We start from the raw sequence: 14047 nt of genomic DNA, 5'->3' as shown, positions 1-14047 counted from the left end.
TACACCATTGTAAAAAGTCACTTAATTAGAAATGTGATAGGAGCATCATGGTCCAGTGACAGACCCTCCAGAGCCCGAGCTTTGCTCGGCAGCACTGGCCTGTGTTCTCAGCCCCGGGCCTTCATCCCCAGGTGCTTCATACGTTTGGCAAAAGCTAAAACATCTAGTCATCGGTGTTCAAATACTCTTTTTAAATACCGTGTTGCATATTCGTCCAGGAGGAAGTGTGAATTCTTAACTATTTTAAGCTGAAAGTTGTTCTCAGAGCAGTGTGCCCACTCTCTGCCTCACACCCTCAGCCCTGCTCACGCGCCGTAGACTCTGCTGAAGAAGCAGTCCCAGCAGCTCTCCGAGGTGCGTCGGCCTGGATGGAAGTTATTTAGCTGATGGCTTGGTTTGTTCATTCCTTTTTTACTAGTCAGGTGTTTACTTTGCATCTGCCATGCCCAGGGTATCGGATACAGCTGGGGGCAGGGATTTAACCTGTTAACCAGTGCCCGCCTCAAGGAGCTTCAGCCGGAGGGACGCCAGCCTGTGGACAGGTGTCCACGAGTTCGCCAGGTGGGGAGAACTCACTGGAACAGGGCCGGGTTCAGTCAGCTATAGACACAACTGTAGTTTTAAAGGAAAAATGTTGACATCATCTAGCTTGTGATTAGGTTTTGTTTTTGTGAACAAAGTGAGCGTGTTATTTCTAACGGTCACTCTGAGGAGGCTTTGTAAAAGCTGGGGTAATTTGGGCAGATCCCAGAGGTTTGCTTTCAGAAGTATTATGTATATCTTTAAGATTCTTCCCATCGTCTTCAGATTCTGCATTCTGTGTTGTTCTTAAGGCATTTTTAAAAAAAATTTTGTCAGTCATGGGTCTTGAACTCTGTCCCTGAGCTCTTTAGCTCAAGGTGAGTGCTCTACCACCTGAGCCACAGCACCATTTCCGGTTTTCTGGTGGTTTATTGGAGATAAGAGTCTTATGGACTTTCCTGCCTGGGCTGGCTTTGAACCATGCTCCTCAGATCTCAGCCTCTTGAGTAGCTAGATAATAGGCGTGAGCCATCGGTGCCAGGCTGTTAAGTCATTATTACTCAGATTTGGGAGTCTGAGAATGATACCAGAATGTTCTTAGCCTGAGCCCATTTGCTTTGGAGGGTTTGCGGCGCCTCCTCCCTCTTCCAGGTTACCAATTTTCTCTTAGTCCCTGTCAAGAGGAGACAGTTATAAATTAATTTGCACACTACGAATTGCTAACTCCTCCCTGACTGTCCTGCATGTGTTTGTATTTTGATGACGCTGTTAAGCCAGACCAGTTTCTAGATGACATTTCAGGCCGTATAACAATTAGAAGAACTCTGGATCTGCAAGGTTCTTTTCTCTCTCCATGTCACTGTTTTGTGAACACTAAGTGTAGCACCTGGACAATGAAGTTAGAGTGGAAACAAGAAAGAGGAATTCAGGATTTATGGCTTTGATAGGTAGATGCTGGGGACTGAACTGTCTTGCGCCTGCCTCTCTCTCTCTCTCTCTCTCTCTCTCTCTCACTCTCACACACACACACACACACACACACTCCTGTGTCACAGCCCTAACCAGACTGAGATTTGGAGCATGGTCCTCTGAGGAAGACGTTGGGGCTGGAGGAGGTCCTGAGGTAGGGCGCTGGCGACAGGACCGGTGCTTTTATGAGGAAGAGACGTTCGCCTGCCTCCTGTGTCTCAGCGAGAAGGTGGCCACCAAAGGCTGGGAAGAGGGCCTCACCAGAACCCCACGTGGCCGCTCTGCCTCCAGGAGAGCGAAAACTCACTTCTGTTGCCCAGACCACCCAGCCTGACCGATTCAGGACATCCCTCCACAGGGTGTGTTGGAGGAGATGGCGGCTGCGAGGACTGGGCACTTGAATGGAACGTTCAAAGCAGATGGCCATTCGCCAGTTGGGGCCACCCATCCCCCAGCCGGTCCAGCAGGCGACCTGTGGTTGGGACATGACAGCATGTGACGTGCAGCCCGTCGGGCACAAACACGAATGAACAGGCAGCAGAGGTGGCGCAGCCAAAAGATGAGGGGTGGACGGTTGCCCAGGACCTGTAGCAAGAAATAGAACTGGGTGCCGGCTCGGCCTCGCGCTTTCCCAATACGTGGGGCGCACGGCTGCCCTCGGTCCTCTTGACATCCTCCAACACCAGGAAACTACTGACGTGGAGACGGTGAAGTGGCTGAGGTCATTAGGAAGCCATTACCTACCTTGCTTGGGGATGCTGGAGCGTGTGGGATCGTGAGTGTGTCCACGTCCACCTGCCCTGTTTTGGAAGGGTGCAAAGCCCTTCGTAGAAGGCCCCATGAACAACATGTGTACGGTGCCATTCCTAGAGTGTCTCCCCGACAGCGCACGTTATGATGCTGTTCCTAGCGCTTCTCTCAAGGGCCAGGCAAAAACCAGGGTGAGTGCCTGCTCTGCCGCTGCTGCCATAAATGTGTCTGTGAGTCGGTGCTGCGATGACTGCATCTAGAAGTCTCTTTCAGCGCCTGTTAGAATGAAAACGAAAGAGGGGAGCCCAGGATTCAAGTGGTTAAATTGTTGGAGATCGTTTCACTTAGGCAGACCTCTGGCTTGTATTCTGGTGCACTTTTACTTGCAGTAGACACACAATGAACAGTCACTGTGTAAGTGGACCTTAGCCATGGCAAACCAGTTCCTTCCATGGCGGCTAGGAGTTCTCAACATTCCAGAGCAGGTGCTGCGTTCGCGGCCCTCCTCAGCCTGCCAGGCTGGTCCTGCTCTCGTCCACAGCCTGGGTTTAGATGCCTGAGGGGAGCCTGGTTGGACCCTTGCCTGGGCTGGCGTGGGGGGAGGGGAGGCCGCAAGGACGGCCAAGGGGGTCAGCTTGCACCTGAGTCTCCATGCGGATCCGGCGTTCAGCTTAGACGTGGAGAACGTTGGCACACAGCTCAGGTTTTGCACACATAAAGTAGCGGTCAGCCAACGCAGAGCAAATTTTCCATGCATTGTTGTGCACTGTGTGGGATCTCTACGTATCCCGTCATCTGATGAAACCACGCTTCACGGAAGAGTGTCATAGTTTGTCCGTCTGTACAGCTACCTGTGGCTTAACGTAGACATTTGGTGAGCAACAAAATTATTTATCACTTGTAGATTGGAACCTGAAATTTGAACCGAATACTTTTTCCTAGAGAGCTTAACCCCAAAGCTGAGATTACTTTTTGCCTGTAATAATTGCCTGCTCTGCCAATCTGGGTTTTGTTCACTATTTTTAAATATAAGAGGTGGTATTTGAATAGTGCATGAGATGTAAATGTAGATTTCCCTGAGGGATCGAATAGACAGATGTGCTTCTATGCAACCTTGTAACCAAATGGGAAAATTGTTTCTTACAATTGAATTTCTTGAAATATATGAATGGAGAAAACAAAAATTTCTGAATAGATCGTAGAGAAGACAGTGTTTGTTTAGAGACGCTATGGTTTCCTGTTAACATTATACAAAGAAATAACTTAATTTTTGTTTTGCTTAAGTTGCATGGGTATTTAGTTCATGTAAGTTCCAACTAACCGCCAGTCCACTTGAATTTTTTAGATGTTAAAAATGGACCAGCAAGGCGTGATTTTCCAGACAACCCCTGTACAGGCTTTCAGAACCTTGTCAGACCTGAGGAGCCAAAGAAAAGTGAGAAAGGGAAGAAGGTCAGTGTGGGAAAGTACTTTTAAGCTTTCAGTTTCTATGCCTTAACGTTCTACTCTGGATTCATGAAACATAAACTCATTTGGGCAACTGATGTTAATTTTTTAAAATGGTTGTGGACAAATGTTGGTAACGTGTCACATAAACCTGGCCACGTTGGTCTCATTCAGGACCGAGTCAGACCTGGCCCTTTGCTGGTGCATCCTTGCCTGCTGGGAATGCCGGCAGCTTCTCCCCAGCAGGAGGGTCTCCAGCCGCACACTTGTCACCTTTCTATAACCTCAATAAAGGTTTGCTAGATGGGAGTCAGAATTTCATTTGTGAACTAATCAAGATTTGATGTAAAACTAACATAATCTCATTTATATGAGGTGTCCAGGAAATGAGATTAACCTCATCAACTCATACAACAGGAGGACAGGGTCTGGGCATAGTGCTTACGTGGAATCACAAAGCTCTGAGTTTGATTCCCCATCTCACACACACACACACACACACACACACACACACACACACACTCATACACACATATACACACATATACACACATATACACACATATTCTCATATAGACACACATACACACACATATACATACTCATACATACTCACATGTATGTACACATATTTGCATGCACACACACACACACACACCAGGATGATAAGGAAACCTGTACACATAGATTAGCAGCACTGAAAAGGGTAGCAGTTACAGGGGATTTGTTTTACAGCTGAGTGTTTTATAAGTGCAGATTTAGGTAATGATTTAGAGAGAAGGATGACTGTGTCTTATGCTTTTACAAGTGCATATTTCATAACTCATAATGGCAGGTCTCACCAGTGACAGCTTCCCAGTACTTAGAGCAGAGGCAATAATATTTTGTGAATGTGGCTCCCCAGTTTGGGGTAAATCTAGGCCTTCGGCTGTGTGCTTTGGACAGGGTGCTTGGCTCGAAGCACCGTCCTCCTGCGGCTGCTTTGATTTTTAATTTAACTTTCAACTTGAAATTGCAGTGACTCATCCAAATGGCAGGTGATATTTATTTATTTTTCCTTGAAAATTCAGCAGGAATGTTTGGTTATTAAGGATTTAGGGCAATGGCCCACTGTAAATGTCCCTGTAAACAACTTCCCATTGTTCTCCGCTCTGCAAACACGGAGACAGAACCTGTTGTGAGGGCCCTGTACCCGGCAGAGGGCTGGCCAAGATCACAGGTGCCTGTGGTGTCCAGCTCGGGTGGTCAGCTGTACCTGGATGGACCTCTCCTGCAAAGCGAACCTGCGCTGGCAGGGGGACAGGCCCCGCCGTGGAGGGAGGGCGTGCTCACTCACAGGTGTGGCTCATTGCACAGCTACATTGGGAAGCTACTTACAAACCACCTGCCTCTTGATGGGCCACAGCACTATGAGCGTGTTGTTTTTGTTTCTTATTATATAGGAGGGAGAAAAATATTTCTATACAAGGCAGGAGTGGAACCTTCAGTTCCCTCCGTGTTCCGTACAGAGTAGCTGGCCATTCGGAGACACCATCCAATGTGCCGGGGCAGCAGGTGGAGTGAGGTGGCAGGAGGAGGGTCCCTCCGGTACCCCGTGCAGCCAGGCAGGCTGGAGGCTCAGTGGGAGCCCGGCCCCTGTGGCACACAGAGAGAAGCCATTTGAGGAAGTCTGTCTTAATACCTGCCCGTTGGCAGAGAGGAGACGGTGCAGGCCCAGCCTGATGCTGCAGTGGCTCATTTCTGAGGCCTCGCGTTATCAATGCAGCGCTTGAAGGGGTCCGAGCTAAGCGCTAGTGAGCTTTGGTAACTTGCCTTAGAGGTGTGCGCAGAAAGCCAGACCTAAGAACTGTCTGCAGTGGCCCAGCTTCAGTGTCTACCAACAAGCAAAGCGCTCAGGCCTGTGCCTGCCCTCGAGTGAGGGGCGGCCAGTCCTGCTCACCGCTGCCCACGCCACACCAGCATCCCTCCAGGCCCAGACCTCCCCGTCCTGGCCCTGCTCTGCCCACCAGTGAGCGGGCGGGAAGGTGACCCTTTTCTGTCCAGTAGGATGCCAAGGGAAGTCTTACTGGGAGGTTTCTGGAAAAAGAATGTTCCCTCCCTGGACCCAGCCCTGGGAAGAAGTGGCCGCGTGTGCAGAGCCTGAGGCCGAGGCCAAGAGAGAGGCACAGGAAGGGAGGGAGCGGATGCGGGGGGTGGGATTTCCACTCCCACCGACTCTGAGGTGTTTGCAGGGGACACGGGACGTTTGCTCAGTTGCTCCATTACCCCCTATCCCCGTGCCTCCAGAAAGATCCAGCACACACAGGCGCGCATGCGGACTTCTTCCGCTTTGCCAGAGCCTCGTTCCTCGACTCTTCCTAAAGCTTCTTTTATGTTTTACTCGTATTAAAAATGTCCCTGCTTTGTGAATATTCAGGGAGATAAATTCTTATTACTTTTGATTATTTTTGAAGGAAAGAAATAACAACAGGATTACTCATGAGGAAGAGGCTAGAATGACAGAAAAAGAACTGCAGTTTTAAATCATGGAGGCATTATTACAAAATTTGTTAAAAAGTAAAATATGAGGTGTCGCCAATACGCTTTTGGCATGTGCGTCTGTGGTTTTTGGCTGTGAGTTTGGGTTTAGTTCACACAGAAGAGAGGACTGTGGGAAAGACCAACAGTGTGAGCAGCTGGATAGGAGCTCGGCTTTACCTTCGCCGTAGGCTTGTGGGTCTCTGTGCACATGGAACGGCCTTTCATTTTCCTGCAGAATCTCCTTTTGTTCCTCATTTTAAAACACCTGTACCACATATGTATAGTCTGATTGGGTCCTTTGAGGAGACGCCCAGCTCTGTCTCAGGAGCAGCTACGTTCTCCTCCTCCTCCTTCAGGTCAACTAAGAGGTGGGGGCAGGCAGCCTCAGAGCCTAGGGTGTGGCTGAGTCCTTGAGGATGGTCCAGACGGAGGTCTGTGTCTATCTCAAAATGACAGAACCGGCCAGAAGTCCCCGCAGATTTAAAAATCAGGATGGTACCGAGAGCCATTGCAGAAGTGCTGTCTGCCCTGTGCCAGAACTGAAGCCATCTGAGCGGGATTGGTGCTGGAGCCTGACCATGAGTTTCCATGTGTCTTTTCCCCTCTGTCGCTTGAGCCACGCCTCCAGGCTGGAGCAGGAGTTTTAAAGGACACGCCACCACCCACGTGTCAGGCCAGAGCCGACCACGCGAGCCTCCGCTTCCCCCATCCGCGTGGTGCAGCTCCTCTTTCCTGGCCGTGGTTCTTCATGGGCTTACGGACTGTTTTATTTAGTGTGCATAATTTGTCGCTACCACTTCTTTGGAGGAAAGGCAGCCATGAGTTGTCCCAGATTTAGCCAGGGAGAGCTTCGTGGAGATGTCTTCCCACGCTCTCTGTTCTCCATCCCTTTCCACAAGTGGCCAGGCGCCCTGTTTACTAGAATGGGTACAAGCTCTGTGTTCTCCCCACTGGGGCCAGGGGATGGGTGTGAAATTCACTACAGATGGTAGGCTCCAGTCAGGACATCTCAGTAAGCAAGGTGCTTATCAACACAACGTGTATTGGTGCTTGATTCACCACGACTGTTGTGCTGTCTGAAAGCGTTTGGCAATAACTTCAATATTAAGAGCTTCTGGAATTCTAACACAAACCTGTCATATAAGGAAAGCCATTGGAGTTACGGAGCTGTTCATAGGCCCAGTTTTCTACTATGAGCCCAGCTGTAAAGCATGGAATTCCTCCTATTAAACGAGGAGCTACTCCGAGCACGTGGGGAGCCGGGGGGAGCTGCTTGCTTAGAGCAGCAGCCCCAGCCCTGGGCTCAGCTCTTCAGCTCACACCTGCAGTTTGGGATGTGTGGTGGTATGGCTCAGAACAGGGCCCCAGGACGTGGGTAGGGTATATGTGAACTTTTCTAAATATTCCCAGACGCGGCAGTAATAATTACCACTGCGCATGACCTTCCTGAGAACATAGCTTCTGAGCTATTTGATTTGCTCTTTAAAAAAAAAAATCTTCCCCGTGATCAAAATTCACCTAATTCTGTGATTCTGATAGTATCCATCCATTCACACAGCCAAACAAGATCTGTAATCTCCCCAAATTTGGGTATGTCCTATTTCACTTGTGTTTGTTTTTTTTTTTTTTTAAGTAAAAGCATTTCACTGTTTACCTTAAACTAGCTCTAACCCAAAGAGATTTCAGAGACTGTTTTATTTTTTATCAACATTGCTTTTTATCATTAATAAAACAGACGTGTTTGTTTAATTTGCCTTACCTTTGATCTTACTAAAAACAAAATCAACAACACCATTTCCCAGTTGTCACATTCGTCCTTTTCCTCACTCCTCCCCTTTCCTCTTAGACTGCTGTCCACTCCTTCTTTAGTACTTAAAAAAAAAAAAAAATGCCTTCACTGAACTAGCTCTCAGCACCGTGCATTACTGGTGTCTCCCGGGCTGGGTCATTTGATGGTGCACTGACAGTGTGTGACAAGTCTTCAGCTAGCTGGATGGTTTGTCTAAGACAATTTTACCATACAGTTTTGTTCCTGAGACTGTCACACTTTTATCTGAACGTGTCAGTATATGTTGTATGCTTTTGTGTCTTGTGTTTTGGGGTTTTTTTGATGGTGCTGGCGTTTGAACTCAGGGCCTCTTGCTTGCTAGCCAGGTGCTCTCCCACTGAGCCACACCCCAGTTCTCTCCTTTGGTTTAGTGAACACAAATAAACCTGTGAATACCTGTAATCACTGGGAGTCCTTGGGTGTGTCTCCCAAGTCCTGTCAGAGCTGTCCCTCCATTTTGTGGTCCCTTATTAGCTCCCCCAGACAGTGTAGTAACAAGTTGCTTTGAGGCTCAAAACAGATACTCAAAAAATCTGAGCCTCTGTTTCTTTCTACAAAGTCTCTGTAAGCCATCCATCTCTTCATAGAGATCACTGGATAGCAAGACCCATAAACCAAAAGAAGCTGGCCTAGGTTCTGCGAACATTGGTTTCACCCATCTTTTAGCTGAGAAAGTAATAAACAAAAGGTTACTGAATTCTGAGCACGCAGAAGAGGCTAAAAGCAGAGCATCATCAACTAGAATCACCAGGCAAAATAAAATATTTTTGCCATTAAATATTCACTTAAGCTTTTCATCCAGACTTTTGAAAGCTTCTGTGCCAGTCCAAAATGCACCTTATTGTTTCTGAAACATGTGGAATTCCTTGCGTTGAAACACCCACAAACAAGCAATTCTCTTGAGGTTAAAGTATCTTGTTTAACCCCAGCAAGTCTGTTTTGGGGGACAGTTTCCCGTCTGTCTAGAAAAGGAGAGGTTCCAAGATGGAGGCCTTCTAGACTCCTTGGATCTGATGAATCTGTCATTCCATGTCTTCTTGTACCATCACCTGCCTCCTGCGCCTAACCCAGTTGGTGTCTGAGCCATCAAACATCTAAAGCATGCAGCTGGGTCCAGCTCAGATAATTACTGGACGTAATCCAATCCTGGATCCCATCCAGTGCAAACATTGCTCCAATAAACTCGAGAGAGTTCAACATGCAGGTTTGTGAAGCTTGAAGCTACTAACTAACCCGGGAGCCCGAGGACTGGAGAGGCCAGCAGGCACTGCGGGTGCCGGCAAGTACTTGGACTCGGTCACACCACAAGCCTGGGTTTCACCGTGGGATCCCATTTGCTCTGGGTCTCGTTTCTGACACAAAACCGTCAAAGCTTTGTACAAACCAACTGTAACCGATTGTAGTGGAGGAAAGAGCAAGCTGTAAGTTGGAAAGCCCTCCCAACCAGAAGAGGTTCTCAGCATGTTGCTCTGCAGCCCAGGCAGGCATCACATACGGGGAGAAATCGGAGGGACTGCCTCCAGCCCTGCACGCATGTGTCTTCTGTGAAGAAGGTCTGATGCACCGGCCCCCTGCAGATGACTGAAGCCCAGCCGCTGTGCTTGGCTGGAGCTCAGCTATTTCTTCCAAAAGCTTTGCCCCAGGTTAGGCCTCCCGTGCATGTGTGCACTGAGGTTGCAGTTTCTTATGTAAGGACTCAAGGACGCGGGCATCCACAGGCCAAACTGCATCTAACTGAACAGTAGCAAAAATCAGGTAATCGGTCGGGTCCTCTCTTGTGAATTTCCCTTGGATATGTTGCCCATGTCGATGTTACCTCATCACAGAACGTAAAAGAAGCTCTTTCTACTTTTTTGACTGCTCAAATAGCTAAAGAATGTTCAAGTGTCTGGTGTCTGTTTCGGTTCCATTTACTATAGGCCTAGAAGTAGAATTGTGGGTTCAACATGCACATCTAACTTTTGGTTTGAGGCTACAAACAATGTCTACCAATTGCGGCTGCATTTTTCCGCTCCCTACCACAAACCTGTGAGGCTTCCAATGTCTCCGCGCCTAGTCCACACTTGTTACAGTCTGTCCTGTTCTGCTTTAAACGGCCAACCTAGCTGTCAGCCTAGCATTATCCTATTGAGGCTTTCATTTGAATTCCTCTAGCATGTTTCTGTGCTATTTTCTTTAAGGTATTTGTTCAGGTGGTTAGCTTACTTTTTAATTTGCGGATTGAGTGCTTTTTTGTTGTAAGAGTTTCTTTCTACATATTCTGTATATTAAACCTATATCAGAAGTACCATTGGGTACTTCTCCTGTTCTATGGGTTATCTTTTGATTTTCCTAAGGGTATTCCCTGATGTAAAAAAATACTTCATTTCAAAGAAGTCTACTTTATCGACTTCACCTGTACCTACTTTTGCTGTTGTATTCGGGAACCATTGCCAGACTTGCCTTCATGCTTCCCTACTTTTTCCCTATGAATTTTATAGATTTACCCAGGAACGTAGGTATTTGTTCTGTTCTGGGTTCATGTGTATATATAGTACAAGACAACAGCTTTCCCAGAGCCCCACTGGAAACATCATTCTCTCCCTGCTCTGTAGTTGGTCTCGGGGAAGTCAGGCACCAGAGGTGCAGCTGGATACCGTGTATCTGCATGTGTTTACTAGACAGTTCTGATTATGTAACTTTTGTAGAAAGTTCTAATGTTGAGAATTGTGGATCCTCTAGCTTCTTTGTTTTTCTAGATTGTTTTAGCTACTTGGCATCCCATAAAATTCCACATAAACTTTAGAATGGATTTTTCCATTCCTCAACATCAAAAGACAAACTCTGGGGTTTTGATTGCACTGAGTGTAGATTGGTTGAGATAGTGTTAATACCTTCAACAATATTATGACTTTCCATCATTCCATCCATGAACACGGATGGCTTTTTATTTAAGTCATTTCCCAATCTGTTTCAGCGCCATTTAAAAATTTTCAATGTACAATTCGTGTACTCCCTTGATAAATGTATACTTTAGTTTTTATTCTTTTTTTGTGCTATTATAAATGTAATTATTTTGTTACTTTCCTTCTAAGATGATTCCTATTCATAGACATATAAACCAATTTTTTCAGTTAATTTTATATCTTGCAAATGTGTTGAGTTTATTAGTTCTCATGGTTTTGTTATGAATTCTTTAGGGTTTTCTACACATAAAACCATCTCATCTGTTGATGGATGGAGAGCTTTACTACTTCTTTTCCAAATTGCAACTGCCTTATTTCTTTTTTGGGCCTAATTATTTGGCTGATACGGTGGTTTCATTTGGGACATGTCAAACTTGAGGCCTCATTACACCTCCCAGTGAAAATGCAGAGGAGATGGCTATTGGAGCGAGGCTATCAGGTGTAGGTCTCGGCTAAATACACAGAGGCGGGAGTTGTCAGCCAGGTGCTGACACGTTTAACACTAGTCGGCCACCATACAGGGGTGAGCACAGGAAAGAAGAGCAGTGATGGAGGGCAGAGGCCTGGAGTAGGAGCCCGACGTTGCAGACCTCCAGTGGTAGTGAGGCCAGCTTCCTTTTCCCTTGCCCCTGCTCCCCAAGGCCCTTGCATGAGCTTCTTTTCCTGCACACAGAGCCCCTGGGTTTCTAAGTGTAGGTCCACTACCCAGCCTCTGCCCTGGGCCATGCAGCCCTCACCCAAGGAGGCCTGCTCTTTGGTAACGGAGACTCGCACCTACGGGCCTTGTCTCTGGGCTCAATTCAGGGAGCCGTCCTGCAGCCATTCCATGTGTGGGGTCAGACACAGGAGAGAGCTAGCCAGACCGAACAACATCAGGGAAAACACTGTCTGTTGGTCTGTCCGACATCCCTCACAGCGCTTCCTTTGATCATCTTTTTGACTCTTCACCCTCCTTCCTCTGCCTTACCCAAATACATAGTACATGGCGCATATATAGTGCACACACACTGCACACAGGCCTCTCCCGTCTTTCTTGTCAGTCTGTAGTCCATGTGCTTTTCCCCATTCACTGTATGTGGGCCGTTCAAGGCAGGAGTGAGTGTGCAGGCTGAGGAGGAAGAGGGAGGGGCAGGGAAGGAGAGGAGACTGGCGAGGAAAGAAGGAAGTGGGGGAGAGAGAAAATGTCTTTTGTTTAAGAAAACGTTCAGTTCTGAGTAAGGGCAAATTCCAACTCAATAAATTTTTTGTCTCCCTACAGGGGGTGGGGGTATTTCCTTGACAGTGGGTATTATATCCACGCATTAGATATATCTGGAATGATGGCTGTTCATAGGCGTGGGGAGAATCACCAAGTCTGTAAAGCCAGTCTCACCTCCTAGCTTTAAATTCCACGTGCTAACACATTTGGATTATTCTGGCTTCCTGGCATAACACAGTTCTCTGTGTTTTTTGTAGGGGGTTTTCCCCCTCTTCTACCTATGTCTGGATGATGTTGGACTAGTTTTAGAAAAGTATCTAAATTTTTGTATCCTAGGCTGTTTTTTTCTCCAGGAATACAGTTTTTTTTATCTTTGATATTTGCCTATATGTTAGTACTTAAGAGATGCAACTTTTTTTTAAAAAAGAAACTCATTAAAGTTTATTTCTGTGGGAAAATTTTTTTTATGTTTTTGACTGTTTTTTGTCCCTTCTCTTTTGACATCTTTAGCCAACAAGAACATTAGTCATGACAAGCATGCCATCTGAGTAAGTACTTGTTTTGATAACTTCCTATTTAATGTACAGTGTAGACTTTTCTCATATAGTTTGTAATTCTGTGTGCTTTAGGCAGTTCACAGATCTATACTGTATTACTTTCCCTTGATATAATTAATGCCAGACTGAGAAGGTTATTGAAAAATTTAAAGTGTGGTTAAATGTGAACAGCTTAGTGCTAAAAAGCTTAGCGGGTTTATTTAGACAGCCTGTACTATTCTTGCTATTCCTTTTGCTTTCTTAATTACCAATGGCTTTGTTTATTCACCCCTCACCTCATGGATGTTCAATAAACAGAGCAATGCCAGCCAGACATTTTCCTTAATGATCTTAAAGGAACCCCGTGGTGGAAAGAATTCTGTCCCCAGCACGCTGAAGCAGCTATCTGCCATCTCGTGAAAGAGTTAATGACTTGCTGGCAGGCTCTTATCGTCTTCCTTAAACATTTAGCACAACAGAGAACATCCAACAAAAATACCATCCTATAATCTCTGCAGCAGATTTTTAGATTCCTATTTAACAGGGAAAAACCACACTTGTTTAGATCAGTCACAGGTTTTGAGGTTTTAAGACGTTCGCAGAATGCTGGGCCACTGCCGTGCAAATACGCTTGGGGAGGAGTACACGCTGCAGTTCCTTGTGCGCAGACTCTGCCCTGTCCTGCCCGGCGTGGAAACAAGCGCCCAGTCTCCCAACGCCGCAGTTACGTGGTTGAAAAGGCGTCTGTGTGTACCTTTCATAAGTGTGTTATGGAGTATTTGTGACATGGTAAATTGTCTAATCTAAAAATGATTGTTGAATATCAGTATCTTTAATGTTCCCTATTTTTAATCCCAAACGTTAATAACTAGGGATATTTTTCCTCATTAAAGGCTTTAAAACAGAAGCTTTTCATTCTGTCCACACTGTAGTCTTACTCTTTTTTTGTGGGTGGTGGTTGTGGCATCAGTATAACTATGTAGCCAGGCTCCCGCCTGGATGAAGCAGTATCTTTTTAAAAGACAGCCACTATCACTTACGCTTTCCACACTCTGCTGTGGCACCCGGGGCTTAGAGCAGGGAAAGTTAGATGTCCAGACGTGGAGAGCTCTTGGACTCTTAGTCTAGAGGTTTCTACTTCTTTGAGGTTTTATTCCTTAGAGGTTTCCTTCCTTAGTTTACAGGGATTTTTAGCCTTTGTTACAGCTTTGCCTTCTGTTGTCTTTTTCCCCTGTATTGAGCATCCCTCGTGGCCCTGCTCGGCACAGCCTCTCCGATAACTAGACCAGAGCGCCACCCCTCACCGAGCATTCAAGCCAGCATGGCGGCTGTG

General features: G+C 46.7%; 1 protein-coding gene across 1 annotated transcript in view; it reads left to right on the top strand.

Moving 5' to 3' along the window:
• Positions 1-14047, top strand: part of Mcph1 (microcephalin 1) — a 151436-nt gene that overhangs the window by 23382 nt on the left and 114007 nt on the right. Inside the window, exons 9-10 of the mRNA XM_042699854.1 lie at positions 3587-3693; positions 12689-12726. Coding sequence (XP_042555788.1) covers positions 3587-3693; positions 12689-12726 — 145 coding nt within the window. The remainder of the gene's footprint in view (positions 1-3586; positions 3694-12688; positions 12727-14047) is intronic.

This window comes from Dipodomys spectabilis, unplaced genomic scaffold (assembly GCF_019054845.1).
Source record: "Dipodomys spectabilis isolate Male_0828 unplaced genomic scaffold, ASM1905484v1 ptg000263l, whole genome shotgun sequence".
Classification (NCBI taxonomy): Eukaryota; Metazoa; Chordata; class Mammalia; order Rodentia; family Heteromyidae; genus Dipodomys; species Dipodomys spectabilis.
This window is presented reverse-complemented; position numbering and strand designations above follow the sequence as displayed.